Source organism: Rhinolophus sinicus, chromosome 3, assembly GCF_057876585.1.
Source record: "Rhinolophus sinicus isolate RSI-liver-muscle chromosome 3, RSI-T2T, whole genome shotgun sequence".
In the NCBI taxonomy this organism is placed as follows: domain Eukaryota; kingdom Metazoa; phylum Chordata; class Mammalia; order Chiroptera; family Rhinolophidae; genus Rhinolophus; species Rhinolophus sinicus.
In genome coordinates, this window is record NC_142503.1 from 130,150,967 (window position 1) to 130,175,557 (window position 24,591).

At 50.0% G+C, this 24,591-nt stretch overlaps 3 protein-coding genes across 25 annotated transcripts in view; 2 read left to right on the top strand and 1 right to left on the bottom strand.

Annotated features, from left to right (window-relative positions):
* The window catches only part of RNASE13 (ribonuclease A family member 13 (inactive)), a 32,139-nt gene extending 23,548 nt beyond the window's left edge, over positions 1 to 8,591 (top strand). Inside the window, exons 1-3 of one of the 3 annotated variants that reach the window (XM_074328008.2) lie at positions 181 to 2,058; positions 4,256 to 4,312; positions 6,233 to 8,591. In XM_074328008.2, coding sequence (XP_074184109.1) covers positions 6,967 to 7,428 — 462 coding nt within the window. In that variant the 5' untranslated portion in view covers positions 181 to 2,058; positions 4,256 to 4,312; positions 6,233 to 6,966 and the 3' untranslated portion in view covers positions 7,429 to 8,591. Of the gene's footprint in view, positions 1 to 180; positions 2,059 to 4,255; positions 4,313 to 6,232 lie in introns of those variants that run through there. The other 2 variants (XM_019713550.3, XM_074328009.2) reach the window with 2 other exon arrangements.
* Positions 8,592 to 8,704: 113 nt separating this feature from the next.
* TPPP2 (tubulin polymerization promoting protein family member 2) lies at positions 8,705 to 13,201 on the bottom strand. The gene is made up of 3 exons (XM_074326706.2): positions 10,732 to 13,201; positions 10,336 to 10,489; positions 8,705 to 9,547 (listed from the first exon to the last, which is right to left on the bottom strand). Exons 1-3 carry the CDS (start codon positions 10,902 to 10,904, stop codon positions 9,362 to 9,364), a joined length of 513 nt encoding a protein of 170 aa, XP_074182807.1. The 5' UTR covers positions 10,905 to 13,201; the 3' UTR covers positions 8,705 to 9,361.
* Positions 13,202 to 14,973: 1,772 nt separating this feature from the next.
* Positions 14,974 to 24,140, top strand: NDRG2 (NDRG family member 2). 21 transcript variants are annotated; one of them, XM_074327986.2, is made up of 18 exons: positions 14,974 to 15,423; positions 16,640 to 16,702; positions 16,839 to 16,905; positions 17,620 to 17,700; positions 18,042 to 18,083; positions 18,734 to 18,839; positions 19,042 to 19,162; positions 19,350 to 19,412; positions 20,362 to 20,422; positions 20,640 to 20,726; positions 20,922 to 20,978; positions 21,154 to 21,257; positions 21,739 to 21,783; positions 22,053 to 22,104; positions 22,360 to 22,407; positions 22,688 to 22,723; positions 22,876 to 22,927; positions 23,156 to 24,140. In XM_074327986.2, exons 4-18 carry the CDS (start codon positions 17,626 to 17,628, stop codon positions 23,320 to 23,322), a joined length of 1,116 nt encoding a protein of 371 aa, XP_074184087.1. In that variant the 5' UTR covers positions 14,974 to 15,423; positions 16,640 to 16,702; positions 16,839 to 16,905; positions 17,620 to 17,625; the 3' UTR covers positions 23,323 to 24,140. The 21 variants fall into 21 exon arrangements, with proteins under 21 accessions (XP_074184087.1, XP_074184084.1, XP_074184095.1 ...); XM_074327984.2 differs by having other exon boundaries at positions 15,091 to 15,214; XM_074327989.2 differs by lacking the exon at positions 14,974 to 15,423 and adding an exon at positions 15,864 to 15,896 and having other exon boundaries at positions 16,640 to 16,718.
* Positions 24,141 to 24,591: the final 451 nt, after the last annotated feature.

Here is a 24,591-nt window from a genome sequence, read left to right on the forward strand (position 1 = left end):
GATATATCAGTGAACAAGAGAGACAAAATTCCCTACCTGTGTGGGAAAGACAGGGGGAAAAAAACCCAACATATATATATATATATATATATATATATATATACTTGGCTCACAGTTATAATTGCTAAGGAAAAAAGTAGAACAGCATGGAAGTTGGTAAGCAGTGATTTTTAAATGGGGTCATTGAAGTAGGTGACTCTGGGACAAAGACTTGAAGGTGAGAGAGTGAACTCGTGCTTATCTGGGGAAGAATCCTCCAAGTAGAGAAAACAGTACTGCAAAGGCCCGAAGCAGACAGATATTCCTGGGGTGCTAGAGGAACAGCCAGGAGTCCAGTATGACTGGAGCAGGTGAATGATGGGGTCAGAGAGGGACCAGAGGCCAGATCTTGGCAAGCCTTAGAGACCATTAGGACTGAGACTTCTGCTCTGTGTACACTGGGGAGCCCTGGGAGGGTTCTGCTAAGCAAAGGAATAAAAGGCCTATCTGTTTGAAGATCGCCTGGCTGTTGTGTGGATTGTAACCGTAGACAGGCCACGTAAACCATCCTGATCATAACGTTTGTGTTCTAGTCCAGAAGTTAAGATTTCAAGTGAGGAAGATTTGGGTGTTTGTTTTGAGACTGGGGGATATCCCTTGAGTAGATGGAGACCACAACTGTTAGTCAGGATGAAGGATCTTCGGAAGAAAACCCCATGCTGGAGATGGGGAGCACCACTAGATGGCAACAGAGAACCAGGAGCAAGTTTACACAGACCACGGGCTCCTCTGGTTCACCCTCAGTGAGGCCTTGGCTGCGGGAACAGCATTCACTGCTTTGTTAAGGTGCCTGAATCTCTGCAGTTTGAACTTCTGGATAGAGAATTATGCCGCTGCTGCTGTAGAAATGCAAATGTGTGGCGATAAAATCCATGGTTTAAAGCAAGCTGTGGCTAGAATGCAGATCAGCGCAGGCCAGTCCAGCCCTTGACTGGAGACTGGGGTTAGAGGAGGGGGTGGAAGGCCAAGAGCTCATTTGGATTCCTAGCTGGGACTCCCTCTCACTGCTCATTATTCTAGAGTGAGATGTTTCCAAACCACGACTTGCACTGCCCTCTGTTTGTGTTTTCCCTTCATTATAATTATCCTAGTTTGCTCTTCAACTCCATTATGCTGTGTTCTCCAAAAGGCTGCCTAGTGCTATGTGAAAGTAAAATAAACACAGCCCCACTGTCTCAGGTCAAAAGGAAGAGACAGTAAAGGTTTAGGTTTACACACGAAATTTGAGGAGTTGAAACTACCCTCTGCACAATTCAAGCAAAAACCCTTACTCTGCCTCAATTATTTGGATAAGACAGGTGATTTTATTTATTTGCCTAAACTATCCAGCTTCCAAGATCTGTGTCACTTTGCACTTGGTAAGGTAATTTTGCCATTTATTTTTTCTTTACTATATGCATGGGGCAAGGGAAAAAGACGAGAGAAGGGGGAGACAAGGTTAGGGAGAACAAAGGGAGTTAAGCATCGGGCCAAAGCCTGGTCAGGGAGTCTGGCAGAAGAGAGAAGACAATAATTAGAGAAAGGAAAACAGAAGACAAAATAGTGGGAGAGAACATAGGAGGGAAGAAAGCCCCTCACACGTGCAGCTTCTATCCAGGGATATGAGGTAGATACCCCAGCTTCCTTCTTATTAGATTGCCACAGTCACTGTTCTTGGCCCGTCTCTCCAGGCTACTGGTGTGTGTGTGTGTGTGTGTGTGTGTGTGTGTGTGTGTGTGTAAAGTCATTGGGGCGGGTATTGTGAAAATCCCAGCAGTGCCAGGTGGACCTCTGCCTGTTTTCCCCACAGGACAACAGCTGTTGCTTCCTCTAGCCTGCGCTGAGAGGGGGTGAAGAGGGCTGGGACAGAGGAGGGCCGGGCCTGGAGTGGTGCCTACCCTTCAGAGCCCAGCCTGTCTGTCTTCCGGAGTTCCACACAGCCTCTGGATACCGAAGGAAAGCCCATGAAGAGTTTCCCTCCAAGCAGGAGCAGATCTCAGTTCTGTTATCCTGATTTTGTTGCACCTAGGATAAGTAAAGGTACTGGGCTCATTTTTGTAGACAGGGAAAGTGAAACAGCAAGTAGGGGTCCAATGTGGAACTTGCTTTGGGTCTTTGAATTCGCATGACCTTTCCTGGAACAGCTGTGGGTTGGAATCCTTGGCTCCCAGACCAATGTCTTTAGACAATTTAAGATGTAGGAGAGGGGAACCTGGTCTGGCCTGGAGACGTCCCTTATGAGGTCTAATAAGCCATTGTCAGTGCCTCTTTTATCAACAAAATAAAATAGAAATTCTTTAGCCTGACATTGAAGGTTTGCCACAATTTGACAAACCTGCCTTTCCAACCTTTTTATCTCTGACTTTTCTCCCACTGAGTACCTCAAGCTTAGCTAGGCTGGTTTTCTCTCTTTCCTCAAACATAACTTTCAGAATTCTCTTTCTCTCCGTTTAACTCTTACCTCTTCCTTCAGACCCACTCGAAGTTCACAGGATGAACGCTACCCCCAAAAACGTGCTCCGATTCTCCCAATTCAGAGGGATATTTCTCACTTCTAAATTCCTACATTTGCTGTCTTCAAGACATAAACATTCCTGCCTGGAAGCATTGGTTATTTCTTCATATGTGTTTATCATTTCCCTCTAATTTAGGCCAATTCCCAGAAGACAAGGACCATCTATCTGTTACACTTCTTTTGTACCTCCCACAGGATACAGTATAGGTGCCTTGCAGAGAAATTACCTTAACTGATTCAGCTTCTGGGTTAGAAGGTGTTCACTGTGCCCCTAAATAATCCCAGGCCCAGGTGGGATCACGACCAACCCATAACGTTGGTTAGCACAGTGAGGAACTCACAATGCAGCTCCTAGGCAGCAACCCTGGGGTTGAGGTGAAGTTATGACAAGAAGTTGAGATGTCTAAAGCAATCTTTGGGTTCAAGGACAACGCAGGAGCTGTCTATGACACAGTATGCTATTGAGTAATTTGAGTTGGACAGGACAAAAAGTGGTGCCACTGGGACTGAGGTGAGCTCACTCTGGGAAATGTCTTGGGGTTCCCGTCAATCATATGAAATCACCCCTGCACCTGCCATTCTAGCCAGTTGTTCTAGAAATGCTTACTCTTGGGGATGGGGAGGAGAGAGAGAATGTACAGATGACTACATGTAGAGGGTCACTTTTACAGGAAAAATAACTCAAAATTGTTTCAGTGGTGAACTATCAGGACTCCTTTTGCTGATAGAAAAACGAGTACCATTACAAGCAAAATCTAACAAACATGTTTCTAAACCCTGGATATTTACCGCCCCTTTTTAACATATAAAGTATAAGTAAGTCCGTACTTGTTAGGAAATCTGATTCCTTGGACCAGGGTTTCTCAATTTCAGCACTATTTACATTTTAGTCTGGATGATTCTCTGTTGGGAGCCATCTTGTGCATTGATGGGTTTCGCGGTAACCCAGGTCTCTACCCACTAGATGCCAGAAACACCTCCTAGTTGTGACAACTAAAAGTGTCTCCAGACATGACAAAATTGTCCCCCATGGAGTGCCACCGAATACGACTTATGACCTTTAGCAAGCTGCTGTCCTCTGAAACTTAGTTTCTTCATCTCTAGGGTAATTCTTGTGTAATAGGGTAACAATTCTACAAATCTCAGGCTTAGGGAACAGATGAAACCATGACAAGGATGTCTGAATGGAAGAAGCAATCCTATGGTTCAACACCTCTAGGATAGGACTTTATATACCAGACCACTAGGATGGCAGTTTGAAACCCGAAGGCCCATAGCACATCAGCACTTTTCCGGGCCCTGTGCTCATGCCTTTGTAACATATGTGTGCCTTTCTTACTGAATTGTAAGTTTAATCTGGACTGGAACTCTCTTATTTACCTTTATATTTACCCCCAAATTTGTCACAGTGCTTTCAAATGGTATTTAACAATTATTAAAAAAATATTTTGCAGTAATCAACATAGTACATGGCTAATAATAGAAAGCTTTGTGAAGATGAATTTTAAGTCAGGTATTAGAGGGGGCTCTAGATTGGGGGCCGAGTGGGGATCGGGAAGGCCACTTGGTTCATTTGGGGAATGAAAGAAGCTTTGCCGATGTTAATTGGGGGAAAAAGTGAGTTGGTGTAGAACCTAGGAAACCATCCCCAGTTATCCATTTATATATTGTCTAATGGTTAAAAGGCATTTTCATGCTGACCATCTCATTTTATTCTTATAGCCTCATGAGGTAAGGAAGGTATTAGTCCTATTTTATAGAAGAGGAAACAGAAATTCAGTAAGTTATCTGATATCAAGTCCTGAACTCTTTCCTCTACAATGTGCTATTCCATTTCTGTAATTGTGTGTGCCGAGTTGAGTGGTGGTGGGTGAGCAGTGAATGAAATAAGAGGAAGACCAAGAGGCATGAAAGAAGCCTCCCTCTTCTTAGGGAAGCTGCAGCCTTGAGCAAATAGGGAAGAGGTGACATGCTTTGAAGTAGAGACCGCACAGTAGTAGGCTTTCTCAAAGACTTGAGTCAGCCAGGCTCAGGCACCCTCCTGCGTGGGCTCCCACTTGGTGTTGGCTTGTAGACCAGCCTGAAGGACACAGATAGCCACCTGCCCGTGCGGGCTTTACCCTCACTTGCTTGGCTGTGCACACTTCCGCGGGGAGGTCTTCCAAGCGGAGGCTTCTTGTACAGGATCTCTGGGCTGAGTCTTTGCATGAGCTAGTTCGGTGGAATTGATGGGGGCGAGAGTGGGAGGAGGAGAAGAGCAACATTCTGGGAAGAGGAGACGACATGAGCAAGGACATGGGGGTGGGGTGGGGGCACCACAGGGGAAGCAGGCAGGCGCAGGAGATGCAGTTGGAGACAAGGCCTAGATCATGGGAGGTCTTACATCCTCTGAGGCTCAGAGCCTTACTAGAGTTGGAGTATGTGTGGTGTCCAGGGGCAGGGAGAGCCCAAGCAGGAGAAGAAATAGGAATGGAAGGAACGGGTTTAGGAAAAGTTTACATAAGATTGCTGGGGCTGCATGACTGATGGACTCATGTTCATACTGAGTCTCACTATGTGCAAGGCACGGCACTGGGCAAAAAGCTCTTGACATACATCTTAACGAATCCTAATACCGCCACGACGTATAAAATATTATCCTCATTAACAGATGAAGAAATCGACGTTTATAGTGTTTCAGCAAACTTCGATTGACAGTGCATAGCCTGTAAAGAGCAGAGCGTGGATTCAATTTCTGGTCTGTTTTACTCAAACTTGCTCTTCTTTACCATGAAGACACTGCTTTCCCACGGGTGGAATTAGGAAGAAAAAGGGGTCTAGGATCCCTCTCAGATTTCTCGTAGAGGTAACTGGGGAAGGTGAGATAGACAACAGAGGAGGAGAAGAAAGTTGTCTATCTCACCTTCCCCAGTTAACTCTAGGGAAGGATGGGTTCAGTTTTGGACTATAGTTTGTGCCGTAAGAAAGAGCAAGTTGGGGAGTGGGGGGCTATGAAGGAGGAACACCAGTACGCCTCTCTGCACCCACCCCTGAACTACACATTGGCCTCGGAGCACTCCGCGTTCTGCAGTCTGACTGCCCGCTCCCGCTCCAGGGAGACTATGGTTGGCTCTCCTGGGAGGAAGCCCACACCTAGCTCATACCCTGCAGGAGACCAGGCTGAAAGGCCCGTGGAAGTCAAGGACTGCGGCTGGCAGGCTCTGGGGAGCTGGCTTTCTGCTTCTGATGAAGGGGCAGGTGTTGATGAAAAAGAGAATTAGGAGCCCGGCCCTTTCCTAACCTGAGAGACAACAGTGAGAATCTGACCTGCTGGGCTCAGGTGGTCCACACCTCCTTAAAGTCCAAGCTATGCTGTTTAATCTGACCGGACAAGTTTGAGGCTTCAGGGTCAGCATACAAAAATTTGCAGGTGTGCTCTGACTCCAAAAGGGCCTGAGGTTATAGGCGAGGGAGTCACTGTGATCCTGTCATTGTGATTGTTGTGAAGTAGATGATGGGGACAGTGAGGGGTCCACAGGACATGTTGGATTTTCAGCACAGCAGCACTTGGGTGGATGGCCGTTGCTTATGCATGCGCATGTGTGTGGCCTCCTGGGCTCCTGTGAGTGGGATGAGAGAGTGGCAGACGCTCTGTTCTCTAAGGGTCAGGAATAAGCAGCACTTTGTTCCTCAGAAACATTATAGTGCTTTTCTTCTCAGCTTTCCGCAGGAGCAGGGCCTATGGACCAGAAGAAAACATCAAAGAAAGCCCAAGAACTTAGGGAGTTCTGGCAAGAAGGCTGGAACTAAGTGTTCTTATGACACCAGAAAGGAGGAGACCACAGAGTAATGTCTCTTTCCTCTCACCCATCCAAGTCCTTCAGCACAGGGGCTTCTCAAACTCAGGGGACATGCCCTCCTCTCAGACTGGCCTTTATCCAGAAACCTTTCCAGCCTCTTCCCACCCTTGGGCTGTCCTTGGCCTCAGGCAAGAAGAATCCCTGCCTCGCTGCCCTGCTCATCTTCTAGTTCCTGTCCTTCCTCCAGAGAAATCAGAGAACTGTAGCTCTATTCCTTCTATTGCCTCTGCATTTTTTACCAGAAGGTTTGACTGGGGTCAGCGACAATCGAGAAGAGTTGCTCACCCAAGAACCAGCTGGATCTTTTATTCTGTAAGTGTTACAGCTCATGGACTGGGTGAGGCTGAGACTGCAGGTGGACCAAGGGAGAGGGGGAATGGCTGAAGGTGGCTGACCAGCTGGGTGACCTTGGCAAGTGTCTCCTCTCTCTGGGGCCTGAGGTCTAGGGCTGGATGATCTCTGAGGTCCAGTCCAACTCTTAGGGTGTAAGAGAAGGCACACAATGATGGCTGGGGGAATGCTGGAGGCTCCGGGAAGAGGCACACTGTACGCCCACTTTTGCCTCCAACCACCTCAACTCTACCAGCAGGAAGAATGGCAATAGCTGTGGCCTGGCTCCTGTTCCTCCAGCTTGTTCTAGAACCAACTCTGGTCGTGGACATGAGGCTGCAGGTTATCATCAAGAACTTCCGCGACTTACATATTGACTATCCCAGGGTTAACTATCCAGTGGGTTTCCAGGGCTACTGTAATGGTCTGATGGCCTACGTGCGGGGCAAAGAACAAAGACTGTATTGCCCAAACACCCACTATGTGATACATGCCCCCTGGACAGCCATCCAGAAGTATTGCAAATACTCTGAGAGCTTCTGTGATAATTACAATGAATATTGTACAGTCACCCAGGATACCTTTCCCCTCACAATCTGCTCTCTGGTCACCAAACAGGCGCCCACCAGCTGCCGCTACAATGGCACCCTAACCAACCAAAGGCTCTATCTGCTGTGTTCCCGAAAGTATGATGCTGAACCGATAGGTATCATTGGCTTCTACTAGGGAAGGGAGGCTTTCATTCCAAACCACCCCCTACTGCCACCACAGACCAGCCTGTTCCCATTGCCAAAAGTCTGATCCCGGGTATAAGGCTTCCTCCCTGACTTCAAAGGCAGGCAGGGTCCTCTTCCAAGGGACCAGGGAAGTAGGAAAAATGTCCAGAGCTTTGGTCACCATGCAATCATACTGTCTCCTGGGCTCCTTCCAACTTGTTTACCTCCCCCTTCCCATTATCCCCCTTCTCCCACAGACAGTTGTACCCACCCAAGAAGCTGACAGTGTCCAGTTGGCAGTGACTGTCCATTCACTGGGCCAGATCCTGAATTCTGGATGGAGGCCCAGAGCCTCAGCTCACATCATGGCAACAGGCACCCAGCTCCACATCTCAATTCCCCATCCCCACCACCCTTTTCTTCTCAGTCTTCCTCATTTCCTTTATGACTCCCTCCACTCACTCACCCACGTGATGGGTATCTCTGGCTATAGGAACTCCTTCCTGAGACGCTTAGGTTCATTTTAACCAGACCCCTCAGTTCCCAGTCTGCCCCTCTCTATGAAATCATTGATCTCTTCTTCACATAACCTGTCCTTTCCTCCCTCCTTCTACCATGGAGCCCAGTGCAGCCTCTACCCCACACTCCCAGCCTCCTTTAGTCGCCCTGTCTTCTCCAACCTCTTTCCTTCCACCATTCGCAATGGCTCACTATAGTTTCAAGTTACCTTCTTTGACCCCCGAAGATTCCTATATCCTGTTCCTTTCCAAAGCTCCTCCTAATGTCTCTCAAACTCTAGGATCTGCTGCTGACAAGATGGATGAGGTGGACCTAGCTGTAGTCATGGAAGGTTTTAAAAACACATCTGAGGGGCAGCCGGTTAGCTCAGTTGGTTAGAGCACAGTGCTCTTAACAACAAGGTTGCCGGTTCGATCCCCACATGGGCTGTGCCCTCCACAACTAGATTGGAACAACTATGTGACTTGGAGCTGATGGGTCCTGGAAAAACACACTTAAATAAATAAAGTTTAAAACAAAACAAAACACACATCTCAGTTATGTAAGATATCACCATTGGATGAAACTGGGTAACGGGTACATGGAACCTTTCTGTACTATTTTTGCATCTTCCTGTGAATCTATAATCATTTAAAAATAAAAAGATAAAAGACATATCTGACTCAGTTCTGGTTTCATTCTTTTTTCCTCAGTGCACCAGGACTCTTGGAGTCCTGGGGGTTACCCACCTCTGGCCATCTTCTTGGTCTACCTGTAGCTATCAGTAGGATTTGCTGGCCCATGTAAACTATGATGGAGGTGCGGTGGGGGTAAAACTCACTTCAGGCTGGGTGTTGAAAACAGATTCTCCCTTCCTCCAGCTCTAGGACAAACTTGTAATAGGAGTCAAGCTAAGTAGATCCTTGGCCCACCTTAGCTGGCTTCTATTTCTCCCCCAACAAAATCTGCATTTCAACAGATGAGGAAGGTGGAGGGACAGGGGACTGGTTAGTGGTATCTGGGTCATCCGTCAGATCAGGAATTGTTACTCCCCTTTGGCAGGCAGAAGGGGGTGCATACCAGTAATATGTAATATGAATGCAAGTATCAAATACTTTTGCCTCCACATCTGGTTTATCTCTTACCTCCAAACATATTCCTCAGCTCTGATCTTAGAAGCAGTTGTTGAGGGGAAGGCTAACTTATGGTTTGGAGGCGTCAGGCTAAGTAGGGCAAAAGATGGAGAGCTGGAAACCCTGACTCCTTGGGCTTTCTCTCTTCTCTTCTCTCTCTCTCCATACACAAACAGGCCCATCCATCCCTCACCCTGGTGGAAGACAGAGCTCATTAGCTGTTGCACACACAGATGTTTATTGTTCCCCAAGCTCCCTGATGTTAAAGATGCAGCAGGGTCAAAGGCTGGCAGGCTAAGATGAGGCTATTCCTTACTTGTCCTTTTTATCATAGGTGCCAGCACCCTTGTAGCCACTCACATAGCCTGCATTGTCGGTCATCTCTTCCCGTCCTGCGATGCCTTTGCCCTTGCCACTCTCGTCAAAGCGCTCCTTGTGGGAGCCAGTGTACTTGCTGGTGTCTGTCAGCCGGCTCACCCCGCCCACGGTCGTTGCTTTCTGCAAGCCAGAGGATGACAGGTCTGATCCCTCTCCTTTCCCATCCACAATCACACCCCTTCTCTAAAGATGGCCTTTGATTCTGCTGGTGCTCAGAGCTCTTGTTCTAGCTATGGCGTGGTGCTGCTTTCTCAGGGCCCAGATGTGGCTATGGGCAGGAACTGTGACAAGAGCCATCCACTCATGAGGGAGGAAGAGCCTGGTGTATGGGAGTGAGGGGCTATGTGTGGATTTTTCTGCTTCCAGAGGAGTTATTTTGACCAGGCTGCAGCCAGAAAACTTCAACCCCTGGCCCAATATGCAAGGTCCCTCCTACTGGGTAGGTCCTATTTGAAACCTAGAGTAGAAAGAGCTTTTAGTAGAGAGGGGACAAATAGGGAACAGAGGGTGGGTGAGAGGCAAGAAGTCAGAGATTAGACCTTACATAAGAGCAGGAAGAGAGGTGGGGATCAGGTACGAAGTCCTCTGCACTCAGTGTCCATCAGGCCTTAGTTGCCCGGCTCAGATGCTGGGCTCTTGGGAAGGAATCTAAATTTTACTATTAAAATAGCTGTGGACCTTGGGCAAGTCACTTCCCCTATCTGGGCCACAGTTTCCTCACCTCTGAAATGACTAGAGGATCTCTAAAGTCTGTTCCAGTACCAGCAGTACCACAGAGGTTTTCTGCCCTGTCTCCTGATAGTGCCACCGTTGGCGGGCGTTAGGGTCATCAGAAGGTGGGAGAGGAGACCAGCATAAGGTATTTAGGGAAGTAGGGTCAAACATTAGGGATGAAGAATGTCGCTCACAGTAACACCCGTGGTAGCTGGATCCTTGCCCTCCATGTGTTTATAAACGTCTTCCAGCGCCTCATCTGCGTTCTTCCCCTTGAACCGCTTCTGGCCCAGTTCCTTCATCGCCTCTTGGAATTGTTGAAATGTGATGGTTCGGGCATTCTTGGCCCTAGTCAGTGAGACAAATCCAGGAACTCTGGAACATGAACTCATCACTTTCTAAGGTCCAATCCTCCCCTTACTCAGACTTGGCCACCTAGTGTCTTGAGGACAGGGAATAGACAGTGCCATGTACCCAGCTGATGCTCAGTAGCCCCATGACAAATGTTCCATCACGTGAACTTCTGATGCCATGTCCCACTAGCTTGTTTGTTCTACTCACCACCCCCACTCCCATCTTTGGTCTCTCACTTGACTTTGCTGAACACGATGTCTACATCAGTGGAAGTGACTGTCTTGCCATCCATGATACCACAGTCTTTGCATAGCTTGGAGAAGTTCTTGTTGTTCATTTCAGTGCCACTGGCTGATGACTCTCCGAAGACAGCAAACCGCTGGAATGTTTTTTCTGCTTCTGATGCCATGGTCAACTGGAGGTGGGGGAGGACAGTAGGGGCGGGGACTCAGGGGTGAGGGAGGAAGGAAGGGGGAACTAAGGAGTAAGAAGCATGGGGGGGGGTTAAGATGAAATCTGAATCAGCAGCAGGAACAAACCCCTCCTTCCTGTTCCTCTTTCCCCCCTTCCCTCTCAATCCCATTCATCCCATCTACTGCTCTCAGCTCTAGGGACACTAGTGTGGATCCTACATTCTGAGTAATCATCACCACCACCCATGTCCCCACTACTTTTGGTACCTAAGAGTGCCTGGATGGTGTCTGACCCTTCCCAGCCTTTGTATATAAGTGTATGCAGATACGTGGGAGCCAGCTGGTTGGGGAGACTATGTGGCAATGGGGAGACAGAAGGGGGAGGAGAGGGAAGTTTCTATGACCTCAGTAGTGTTTATGTGACATCACCTCAGCTACAGCCCTAGTTTTAGGGGAGGAGTCTTTTGGTTTCCCTTGCATGTTGCATTGAGCAAGTTGCCAACCTTTTGATCTCTTCAGATGATCAAACTTCCTCATCATTCCAGCCCAGCTTGACCAAGTCCTCTGGGTCCTGGTCAAATTGCCTTATGCTCTACCTCTCAACAAAAGCTGAGTGCTGGAGGAAGGAGTTAATAAAAATAGGTTGGCGTCCGTCCAACATTGCTCTCCTTTCTACTCTCCAGGCTCAGGTCAGCATGGAGAATCCCACTGGCATTGGCAGACCAACCTCAGTAGGAACTTTAAATGGTGTCCACTGTTGGGCCTAACACTGGCCTTGGAGTGTAACAGATCTGGGTGGGTCAGGGTGAAATAGGTCAGAGTGAGGGTGAGTCTCAGACTCTGCAATTCTTCCAGATAAGTTTCTGTGCAGATCAAGGACGTTCCTCAGGGGTTCCTCTAGCTTTTTCTCTAGCCAGATGCCATATAGATGGATGAATTTCAGGGATCCTAAAATAGAGCAACTAGGTTGGCGGCTTCCCTCTCCTTTCTGTCTGATGAAACACTAGTTCCCATAAATATTTCTTCTTTGTCTTACAAATCTATTTCTTTCTTTCCATTCCTGTTATTCCCATACATGAAGTCCTTGTCATCTTATATCTAGTTGAATACCCTAGCTTCTAAATGATGTTGTTTCCTAAGTTGAATGTATCACCCCCATCCACCCCATAATCCATCTCTATTACCCCACATCAGATTAATTTTCAGAAAACTATTTTTTATCCATTATTCCTGCTCAAGAACTTCTGCTCTATGGATCTTTGATGCCAAACCTTTTTGCTTATCGTTCAAGGACCTTCACACTTGACCCCAATCTACCTTACCAAACATAAGCCACCTCTCATCAACATTATTCTTCATCTGGGGCCATAATGGCCTAATCACTATGTGCTTGAGAGGCTACCTCATAGAGGAAAGAGCATAGCCTTGGAGTGGAATGATTCTGAGTCAGGATTTGAGTCCTAGATAAGTCGTTTACTAGCTGGTTGGCCTTGGGTAAGTCACTAAACATCTCTGAGCTTCAGTTTCCTCATATGTACATGAGGGCAATATTTACTCTATAGTATTGGGGGATACTACACGAGAAGTACCTTGCATAAAGTAGCTACTATTCTATTCAAAATAACTTGTGCATTTCTGCCCCCAAATTTTCCCGTATGCTCTTCCTGGATAGAATGCCCCTCTCTCCTACTCAAATACTCCATGGTTGCACTCCTCATAGGGTGGTTCACACTAGGAACAAAAGCCTTTTCCTCCTCTGAAATACTAAGACAATGGTTCCTAGCCTGTTTGGGCTGCAGCCTACCTGGGTGAGGATTTCTGAATTATTGCAAGGGCTCCTGGAATCTATATGTACATAGAAGATTGACTGTCAATGAACAAAGAATTTGCTTTGCACATGCAGGTATATCACTATATACATAGATGTTGTGATTATCAGAATACTGTACAAACTTACTTGAAAGTACTGAATTTATGGTTTGTCTCTATCAGAGGATACTAAAACCATGATGTGGGAATGGAAATCTGATCTTCCACTCGACAAGAGTGGGGAACTATTGCCTTAGGATTTATTGTCTAAACAATTCATCTTATATAAAGATCATTTTTCTTTTTCTTTTTTTTTTTTTTTAAGATTTTCTTGGTGAAGGGGAACAGGATTTTATTGGGGAACAGTGTGTACTTCCAGGATTTTTTCCAAGTCAAGTTGTTGTCCTTTCAATTGTTGTTGTGGAGGGTGCAGCTCAGCTCCAGGTCCAGTTGCCATTGTTAGTTGCAGGGGGCGCAGCCCACCATCCCTTGCTCGGAGTCTAACCGGCAACCTTGTGGTTGAGAGCCCGCATTCCAACCAACAGTTATCCGGGAGCTCAGCGGCAGCTCAGCTCAAGGTGCGGTGTTCAATCTTAGTTGCAGGGAGCAGAGCCCACCATCCCTTGCTCGGAGTCCAACCGGCAACCTTGTGGTTGAGAGCCCACTGGCCCATGTGGGAATTGAACCGGCAGCTTTAGGCTTTAGGAGCACAGGGCTCCAAACGTCTGAGCTGCCAGGCCGGCCCAAGGTCGTTTTTTTTGGCTTTTTCGCTCTTTATACCTTCTCTCAACTATTCGAACATAAGCTTCTAGAGAGAGTATGACTAGCCTTCACACTTCTTTGAATTCCATCTATACAGTGGCATGCCTACACAGCAGACACTTAAAACTGTCGCTTAGTTGAAGGTATAGTTTGAAGCTGCTTCTGGATCAAGAAAAGAAAGTTAGAGAGGTTATCTTTGTTGGGCCACTTACACCAGGGCTGCGCTGGGACCTGCCCTGACATAAAGTAACCTTATCTTAGGGCAGAAGCAGCCTCATTTCTGCCTGTAGCAGGCCGAGACCCCTAGGACTAGGAAGCAAACAGATCCCAGTGGAAATTTCCCACCTCCGGCCTGCCCCTGCGTAGGCCCCTTATCAGGTTCCCCCTGAGTCATCCTGACCTAGAGACGAATTTAGATGCTGGAACCTCTAGGTCCTTCCCTCCCCCACTCCAAGTAAGACTACTTTAGACACATCAGAGAAAGCAGCAAACAAAAGTTCTCACTCTAGACATTCTTTCTCCCCACGTTTCAGGAGGGCTGGTGAAATCTGTCTCCTCTCCTTTATGTATTAGATCTAATTCCAGCATGTTTTCCTTGTCCAGGAGAGAGTGTTAAACTGGCATCCAGAGGGGAGAAGGGACTAGGCGAGGAGCCAGAGTGTCCAGCTTCTGTGCCAGTTTCTGGGGAAATTGTTATGAAGGGAGTGGGGGAAAGAAGTAGAGGAAACCTTGGGTGCATCAAATTAGGGAATGTAGGGGGGTCCTTTAGATTTGGGTTATTGAAAGCTGGGTTTTATCCTGACCAGTTCTCCTACTCTGGGTTACCTCCTCTCTCTTAGCCCCTCCTTCTTTCCAATAGACCCTGCCAAGTGGGGATGAAAGGGGCATTGATGTTCCTTGGATGGGAGGGGGATTGTGGGCGGTGAGGGGGGCTGTGGGGGGTAGTTCCCAGGCAGGAGGGTAATTTGGGGGTCTTGGGGGGGCAGTCTGTACTGGTGTTGCAGTTGGCAGCTTCAGTTCCATTGGCCATTGTTTCCAACTGGCCTGGCGCCCAGCCCCCAAATGGCAACTCAGGAACCAGGCTGAAGGAGAATGGGGTGGGGACCCTGGGGGGAGGGGAGCTGGAACGGGCGCAGGTGGGGAGAAATTCAATCTGGTTTCCTTTTGCCTAAGACAACTTCGAATTCCCTTAGCCACATAACTATCCCATTCAAGGTGGCCCTCCTCTTAGGAGCACAGGGAGGGTGCATCTAGGTAGGGGGATGGCAGAGCAAGTGAGTCCAGGGCAGCAAACCCACCCATACCCTCAGAGAGACCGAGCAGTCCCTGAGAAACCGTCGCCTGGGCATTACGATTCAGCTGGGCCGAGCTGGTCTCACCCTCCTTCTTTGGGCCGGACTAGGAGGGGTTAGCGCTGAAGCCACAGGGTCTCTTCTTGAGTCTCAGCCCAGGACACTGCGTCCTCCCCAAGCCCCCACTCCACCCCCGCAGAACTAACTCCGCCTCCGCGCCTGTTTACCCCAGAGTCAGAGCCCCTGGGGGTCCCCGGCCACTCCCCCACCCCCCCTTGGGGCCTTGACCTGGGAGTCCCCGTTGGCCATCCTCTTCCCCCTTCTTGCGATCTCCCTCTATTTATAGCGGTCCCCCGCATTCCCCGCCCCCCCTCCCCTCCTTGTTTTCCAACTTCTCTAGGAGCAGCCGGACAGCAGGCATCGGGACGCAGCACACAGAGGAGGTACCAGGACCCTGGGCGCCCCGGAGTTGGAACTCCTGCTTCCTCGACGCCCCCTCCCTTACCCACTCCGTGCTGGCACACCTGCCCCTCCCAGCTGGCGAGACCCCTTCCTCCTCAGCGACGATCTCCGCCCACCCTCAGCGACGATCTTCCCCCAGCTCTCCTTCCTGAACCAGGCTCTCTTTTTCCGGGCGGGCGGAGTCGAAATCGTGGGTGTCAGCACCCTGGGTTGTCTCCCGCTACCCGTCCCCACAAATGAGTCTGTGGGTGAAGGAAGGAGCCACAGTGCGATAGGCAGACCTAGGTCACGGGTGGGGGTGGTGTTGAGGGCGGCCGTGGGGATTCCCCGTAGGACTAAGGGATCCCTGCACACCCCACAACCCCCTGGTTGCGTGGGGATGTGTGGGGAGCGCGAGCGGAGACCGGAAGCACCCACAGTTTGCTTTTCTTAGAGTTTCCCTCCACTGTCCCCGCCCTGCACAGTCCCCCTCCCGAGCGGCAGACAGCCTAGAGCGGGATAAGGGGGGGGCGTGTTTACTGGGGGTCTGGGGCGGATCCGCGGGGAGCTGTCGGCTGGTGGGCGGGCTGGGGCGGGCCTGGGGCGGGTCTGTGGGGAGCTGGAGTTCGGGCGGGCTGGAGAGTCAAAGGCAAGTGAAGGTGGAAGCCGCCGCGGAGGCAGCAGGTAGGGGGAGGGGCAGGCGAGGGGCTGCAGGGCCTGGCTGGCGCCAGCCCGGCCGGTGGGCGGTTTGATCCTAATCTCTGGTAGCCGACCGCTGGGGGAAGGGGCCCGCAAGGAGGGGGCGCTGGGCTGCTGCGCACAAAGACAGAGCTTCGGCGGGCAGCAGGGCGTGTTTGGGGCGTGCGCGAGGTGGTGTCCAGGGTCCAGGGCGCTGGGTGCCCGCCGCGCGAGGATGTCGGTCCCCACGCGGGCGGGCAGCGTAGGAACGAGTCCTGGGTGCTGGGCCCAGTCAGTCCCATCCCTCCTATCCATCTTTCCCGGCTGGCGCTAGGCCCTTGCGGGTCGTCAGTCAGGGGAAGCTGGGAGGAGATTGTGGGACCGCCCTCCTCGCCTTTCTCCACTTGCGGGACACACACCGAGACTGGGTGGAGGAGAGAAGAGAATGCACGAGGCCTTTTAAATTCTTTTTTTTAAATGGCGGAGGGAAGCAGCTATGCTCTGCTACCCTCATCTCACGAGAGAGCTGTCAAAAGTTGGGGATCCCCTAGTCCCCACTTCTAGTTTGCAAATAGGAAAGTGAAGCCAAGAGTAGTACTGACTGGGCCAAGGTCACACCAGTAGTTGAAGAGCCCGCGACTAGAATCCAGAGGTTTTGACACAAGCCACGCGCCTTTCTCCACATCAGCACTTTCTTCTTTCCTGGCTCCAGCCTGGGCTTGATACCTGCTCTCCATGTTGCCCCGCAGGCCCTTCCAGCCTGTATTGGTTCTAGCCGAAGCCTAGAGAAGACGTCTTTACTGGAATCAGGGGTACAGATGGGGGAGGGTTAGTGACCTGGGGAGGGTTGGTTATTCAGGTAGTCCAGATCTTGGCTGAGGCTTTCTGTTCCTAAAAGACCCAGAGTCTGTCTCCCAGGTCATTCACCTCATTGCCTTGTTTTCTCAGACCCCAGAGCCAGAAGCAGTGAGAACCCTGACCCCTAACCCCACTGCATCCAGCCAATAGGAGCCCAGTAAGTGACCCCACCCCCAGGCTGTAGGCTCTTTACTGTGTTTGTCTGCAGGCATACTCTGCTCCTCACCGGCCCCACTAATGTTGAATGTATGCTGATTTATTCACAGGGGGGAGGGACAGCCTTGGAAAGAAGGGAGAGTTTGGGTCAGTTGGGCACAGATGTTCCTTGTCCCTCTTTTCTTGTTTCCCCCTCCCCCTCTTGGTCATGTTACTCAGGTCATTTTTAGCCCCTTTCCTTTTGAGCTGCTGACCTTGGGGCTTTAGTTGAAGGTTACAGTCAGTTGTGAACTCGCAGTACCCTCCTTTAGTATTTTTGGAGTACCCAGTCACTGAGCCACGATTTCATCCCCCTACCTAACTGGGAGTGTGGGGTGACCCTTTAATATAACTGGACCTGCAGTTGCTACCCCACCCTGATATTTACATCCAGAATAGGGGAGGAGGATCTGGAGGTGTGGGTGTTGAGGGGAACAGTGGGGATGGCCAGTTGGAGGAGAAGTGCTGTCCTCCGTCTTTTTCCACAACTCCTCCTCCCAGTGGCCTGGACATGGAGCTGGGGCAGGAAAGGCTTTCTGAGTCCTGGAGTCATCTTCAGCTCCTGGGGCCACCTGCACCCTGCATTGTCCTGTCCTGAGAAAGGAAGCAGGTATTCAAGGAGATGTGGGAGTGTAGAGACAACCTCCCCAATCTCAGTGTTTCCTTACCCTGCCAGGCCACCATGGCGGAGCTGCAGGAGGTGCAGATCACGGAGGAGAAGCCGCTGTTGCCAGGGCAGACACCTGAGGTGGCCAAGGTTATTAGATACCCTCTGATTCCCAGGCCCGAATTCCAGACCTCCAAGCATCCCCTTCATTGCCTGCCTTTCCAAATCCATAATCTCATTCTAACCCACACCCCTACTTTCTCCACCTGTGCCCAAGTTTCTCTCCCCATGTACCACAATTTGGAGTCTAGGCCTTTGTCATGCCACTGTACTAATCTTCATCCTTTCCATGTCTCTTGTTGTCATCTCTTTCTGTCTTTGATCTCTTGGTCTCTTTACCTACCTCTCTTTATCTGTGTCTGTCACTCCATCTGTGACATTACATGGCTGTGTGTTTCTGTGTGGATCTGTCTGTGTGTGTCTCTCTCCAGGAGGCTGAGTTAGCTGCCCGAATCCTCCTGGACCAGGGACAGGTAACAGCTTGGGGCAGTCCCAGGGTGGGAGGAGGGGCGCTCCTCTCCCTCAGGAAAGAGAGGCCCTCCCATTACCTGACTCTTCTCTCTGCTTCCTTCTATTCCTGTCCTTTCCTATCCCCATCTCTCCCCTTTCCTTCCCTTTTCGCTTTTCAGAGTTCCTTGATGCTCTCCAATCTTTCATTATTCTTTTCCACGCTCAAAAATCATCTTCCACTGTCGTATTTACCTAAACTAAATTCTTGCTGAACCTGTTTCTAATACAGTGGTACCTCGGTTTTTGAACGTCTCCGTTGATGAACATTTCGGTTTACGAACACTACGTTTTATGGATCTCTGGTATTATTAGATAGTAAAATTCATGCTAAATTCGCAGTTTTAGGGGTCTGGATTTTAAAGGTCTGGAACGGATTAATCCATTTTGCATTACTTGCTATGGGGAAACTGTGCCTCGGTTTTCAAACGTCTCAGAACTTGACCGGTCTTCCGGAATGGATTACGTTCGAAAACCTAGGTGCCACTGTACTTTGTTCCCTTTTCCTCTTTTTCCCCCCTCCCCCCACATCAACTCCGCAACTTTTACGGAGGTCCCCCTCCTGCCTCTTTTCCTCTCAGTAACTCCTACCTGATGGTGACCTATTTTCCTGCAGACTCACTCTGTGGAGACACCTTATGGCTCTGTTACTTTTACTGTCTATGGCACCCCCAAACCAAAACGTCCAGCGATACTCACCTACCATGATGTGGGACTCAACTGTAAGGATCTTCACTTCCCCTCCCACCCCTTTTGGGAAGAGGCTGGGGGAAGGGTCCACATGGGCAGGAAGGGAGCCATGTGGCATGTCAAGGAGAAGTTCTCTCCTAATCTGACTGGCATGAAAGAAAGAGGGTGGGTTCTGACTTGGGGACACTTTCCCCTGTCTGATTCTACTGTTGGGGTGATGGGAATTCTCTTTAGATAAATCTTGCTTCCAGCCGCTGTTTCAATTCGGGGATATGCAGGAAATCATTCAGAACTTCGTGCGGGTTCATGTGGATGCTCCTGGGATGGAAGAGGGGGCTCCTGTATTCCCTTTGGGGTGAGAATTAGCTCCCTTCCTCCTCATCAGACTGTGAGGTACAGGGCAGATGTGGGGAAAATTGGACCAGGGGAGGAGGAAAGGGAAGGCAGTGGTGATTCTGCGACAGGACGAGTAGGACTCCCTGAGGTGGGGACAGTAGGTGCAGGTTGGTATTTTCCTTAACATTCATTCCTCTCTTCCCCAGATATCAGTACCCGTCTCTGGACCAGCTTGCAGACATGATCCCTTGCATCCTGCAGTACTTAAAGTAAGAAGCCTGGGGATCCCTTCAAACCAGAGTTCTGTTTTCAGCACAAGGTGGCCCTTAAAACTCCTATGTCCACCAGGGTTCCTGCGCGAATTTTGGTCTCTGGCTTAGATGTATCCATACATCTGGCTGAGATGTATGCTGCCAACCTGATTATTGAGAGGAAGGAGGGTGGGTTTGGAAAACTGACTTGAGTCAGCCGAGTAGCCCTAATACAGGACAGAAAAGGGAAGGGGCTATGTGAGGCCCTGCCTCAGGCTGAGGAGGGATCAGAAAGCTAGAGAGGAAGAGGAGGGGGTGACATAATCCCTGAGGAACCAGACAGACCTGTCTCTGTTCCTCTGTTCCTCCCACTCCCCCTCCATACGCACACCTGGGAGCTGGGAGCCCTGTGTGCAAACGAGAGCGGGAGAAGGAGGGGAAAGCCGGGCAAGGCCTCCTTGGTATGTATGTGGGACACTGATGACTCCTGGGCTCTGTCCTTGGCTTGGCTTTTCCTGGACACCAGAGCCCCAGGCAGCTCTGGTTCACCTCTTTGGCTCTCTGGAACCCCACTTTTCCTGCTATTCACTGAAGTTGGGTTGTTGTGTTTTTTTTTTTACATCTTGCTTAGAGTTCCCTCCTTCTCAGTTCCTTCCTCTAGAGGAACCAGGAACTAAAACAGAACAAGTTGAACTAGCTCCTGAAAACAGAATGGACAAAGAGTTAGCTAGGAAGACAGTATCTGGTGTGTTGGTGGATGGGTGTTTCTTTTTAAGACACTAACTCGCCAAGAGAGAGCTGGAGAAAGACTTGAGGGTCCTACACTAACTACCAGTGTCAGTTTTTGAGCTCCTTGGCAGGTGCCTTTCTGTCCTTTGTGCCTGTGGCCTTAGGAAAGAGGGTAAGGAGTTTGGAAAGGCAAAGTTTTGGACATCGGGGCCCATTAGACATACTTTCCCTTTTACAGTTTCTCCACAATAATTGGAATTGGTGTTGGAGCTGGAGCCTACATCCTGTCACGATATGCTGTAAGATATAAAAACCACCCGATGAGGGAAGGCGGGTCTAAGGCCCATGGCAGGCTGATTAAGAGAGCATTGTTTGCTAGTGTGTGTTTGGCGGGAGGACATGGATGCCAGGGTGGAGAGGGAAGCCCCGTGGCGGCCTAAGAGTGGGTGGAACTAAGTGGGGAGGGGAGACGGCCATGCACCGCCTCTGATTTCCCTTCCTTCTGCTGCCCTTCAGCTTAACCACCAGGATTCAGTCGAGGGACTTGTCCTCATCAACATTGATCCCAATGCCAAGGGTTGGATGGACTGGGCAGCCCACAAGGTTTGGAGGGGCCTGTGTGCTGAGATCTAGGGTCGGGGTTCTCTTATATGGGTCCAGTTAGGCTCTACCAGTATAACTGATTGGCCTGTGAACTTCAAGGAGGGCGGCACAGAGCAGGAAAGAAGCTGTGTCACTTTGCCTGGGTCTCTTCTCCCCATAATGTCCTGAGCTTTCTTACCTGCCCTTTCCTTGTAGCTTACAGGCCTTACCTCTTCCATTTCGGAGATGATCCTTGGACATCTTTTCAGCCAGGTAAGTGGTTGTGGAAGATGGAGGAAGAAGAGGGGACCAGCAGGGACTTGAATGCTTGGGGTGAATTCCTTAGCTGGGACAGGGTATGCGGAGGGAAGAAGGCTTGTCTCTTCACATCCAGTAACTGTTGGCTTCTCTTCCCAACCCTGATTTTTCTTTCCTTTCTTTGCTTCAGGAAGAGCTGTCTGGAAATTCTGAGTTGATACAAAAGTATAAAAATATCATTACACATGCTCCCAATCTGGAGAACATTGAACTGTACTGGAACAGCTATAACAAGTGAGTGGGCAGTGTGTGTGCGTGTGCATGTGAAAGCAATGTAGAAGCAGTGGCTGGGGGTGATGGGGAGGCAGAGAGGAGGAGAGGGACGTCCAGAAGGTACACCACATGCAAGGAGGGTGGGATTTGCTGTGCACCTGGGGCAACTGCAGGACAGGCCCAGAGGGAGGAATTGTGAGGAGCTATCCCCCTTTCTCCTATTTCCTTCCCTTGCAGTTTTGGGTTCCCAGAAGTGAGATGATGGTCTGTCCTGTGCCCTTCCTCCCATTCACCCCGCTCTGACCAGGGACCTGGAGCACAATGTCTATAGAGATTGCGCTTGAGGCCTGCCTGTTACCTTCCCCTTTGGTTCCCACTTTTAATCACCAATATTTGATTGTAGTTTCTGGCAGGAAGATAGCTTCCTCATGGGGGAGATACTTTATATCTGGATGGATAACACTGCCTGCCTAAAATTCCTACTCTTTTAACCTCTCTCTAGCCGCCGAGACCTGAACTTTGAGCGTGGAGGTGATATCACTCTCAAGTAAGACTTTAAGACCTAGAGTTTTGCCTCTCTCCCTGGATTTTCCCTAGGTGCTTATATCCTTTAGAAGGAGAATCTTTTGCCAGGCAATTTTATTGTCCCCTCCCACCCCATCCCAATTAACAAATCACCACCCACTAGGTCTTCTGCCTTTGAATCCTCTTGGTGAGGTCAGAGGAGCCAGACATTTTTCCAGCTGCTCTTCTGGGAAGGAGGTGGGTGAGGGAATGCCAGGGCTCACTACCTCCTCCCTGACACTGTGCCTCTAGGTGCCCTGTGATGCTGGTGGTAGGAGACCAAGCACCCCACGAAGATGCAGTGGTCAGTAGGGAATTTGGGGGTGGGTGAGGGAGGTTTGGAGTCCTAGGGTGGTGGTTAAGAGGGGTATCTTGCCAAGAGGCAAGCTCAGTTTGGGACAGGGAGAGTAACTTTGGTACGTAAGAGATTGATTCTTGGGAAAAAGGAAATGGGTAGGGGCTGATAAGAAAGGAACTGGGGTCTGGGTCCCTGGGTCCTTTGGACGGGAGGGGCCACAGGGAGTGTGACCTCATTCATTCAACTTCCTGCTCACTCCAGGTGGAATGTAACTCCAAGCTGGACCCCATCCAGACCTCTTTCCTCAAGGTCAGTCACCCTACTCCATGCCCAGCCTGACTCCTGTCCAGAGCAATAGATCCTGAATCCTAGATTCAGCTTCCAGGCCTAGGCCTCCAGGGTCCTTCCTGGGAGCAAGTGCAATGCACAAAGTAAAAACAGAAATAAAAACAAACAAACAAACAAACAAAAACCAATAAAACAAAAAACCCCTATGGGGAAGCAGGGAAGAGACCCTTTTCTGCCTCCCAGCCTGGCTCACTTTATTCATGTGTGTATCACTTTTTTTGGGTGTCTCTCTCCTGAACAGATGGCCGACTCTGGAGGTCAGCCCCAGCTGACTCAGGTGAGTACCCCTGCCATCCGTGGGATGGGATATTAGTGGCACTGGGCTATACACCCTTTGCCATACAACCCATCCCCAACCTGCAGGGCCTGGGGCTCCAGTGCAGCTCCTAACCTCACCTCACTCTCCCTCTCCTCTTCTTGCTTCCACAGCCAGGCAAGCTGACCGAGGCCATCAAGTACTTCCTGCAAGGCATGGGCTACAGTGAGTATGGGGGTCAGAGGCTATCATGAGGACGAGGGATTGCTACATAGGAGGAAGGTTGGCCACTGAGGGGAGGAAGCATTTTAGGCTAATTCCTGGACTTAACCACCACCTGCCAAATCAAGCTCATTGACTCCCTGGTCCCATTTGTAACTATCGTCTCCACCCAAGCACCCCACTCTGAGTTACCTCCTCTCTGACTGCCTACTTATCCTTCTCTCTCCACAGTGGCCTCTTCCTGTATGACTCGCCTGTCCCGTTCTCGCACAGCCTCCCTGACCAGTGCGGCATCCTTTGATGGCAACCGGTCCCGCTCTCGCACCCTGTCCCAGAGCAGCGAGTCTGGGACTCTCCCTTCAGGGCCCCCAGGGCACACCATGGAGGTCTCCTGTTGAGTTGCCCTTGTTGCCCTGGTGTGGGACCCACCCTCACCTCCCCCAGCACTAACCTGGGAGGTGCATAGGGCACTGGGCCAGAGTGAGTGAGCAAGGGAAGATGGGCAGATCATGTGGGGACATGACCTTGATCTTTGATTGCTTCCCTAACCTTGACCTCTAACTTGTGATTTCTCTCAGCTGAGAGAGAGATCTTAATATCTCTTAGGGACCCAGACCCCTAAATGATCCCTTTCCCTCATTCTTGTGTTAAGGCGGAGAGGGCATGTGTCCCCTCTCCCTAATCTAGGTGTCTGTAGATGAGGGATAAGAGGTTGCTGTAGTTGTCCATGGTGCCTCCCCCAGACTCTCCCTACTCATCCCATTGCAAGGATAGGGCTGGGTCTCCATTCACCAAAGCGGACATGGCTTCTCATTAACCCTTCAGGTCTCTGAAGGGTATGGGCCTAAATGAATGTGTCAGGGGAGGCTTGCTGCTGGGTTAGTTGTCCTCAGGATGTGAGAGAAACATCCAGTGTGTGAATGGAAGTTGGAGTGGGAGGTGGTGGGCAATGAACAAGTTTGAGGAAAGGACTAGAGCTGAGGCAATAGGAAGGGGCCTGGGGCCATTGGCTGCACTAACTGGTAGCTATCGAGACAGTGTGTCTAGAGTGGGAAGCGGGTAGGAACCAAGCTGGGGCAGGGCTGCTTAGGGCTTGGCATAGGAGTGGAAAGGGCTATTTTGGGGCTCTGACCACAGTGTGTTATGTGTGGAAGGTGCTCTCCTGTCTCCCACAACTTCTGCTGTAACAATAAACTGTAGAGGAATTTGATCACCATTATTCTTTGTCTGAATATGCCTGCGTCGTGCCCCTTTCCCACCCTCTTCCTGACCAACTCTCACATTCTCGAAGTGACATAAGCCATAGGAGGGGGCCCGTAGAGCATAGACACTTCACTAAATGTGACGACGTAATGCCTATTCAGCAGATTGGTGTTGTCCTTGATATTGGTAGTACCTTTACATCTTGGGAGAGGAACTACTGAGATCTTAGAAGACTTCGGTATCAGATACTGAGAAATGCATAGGATTTCAGAGACGTCACCAACATCATGATCTTAAAGCCGGAAGTACAGAAAGCTGACGTGCCCAAGGACATCTCGTGACCCACCTTCCTGCAGGATCCTCCAGGGGTCACCTGGATTCCATTTTAGGCGACCCCAGGCCGTTGGGGGTCAGTACAATCAGCAGACCAGGACTCATCCAGTTACTAGCAGGGTTGGGTTTTT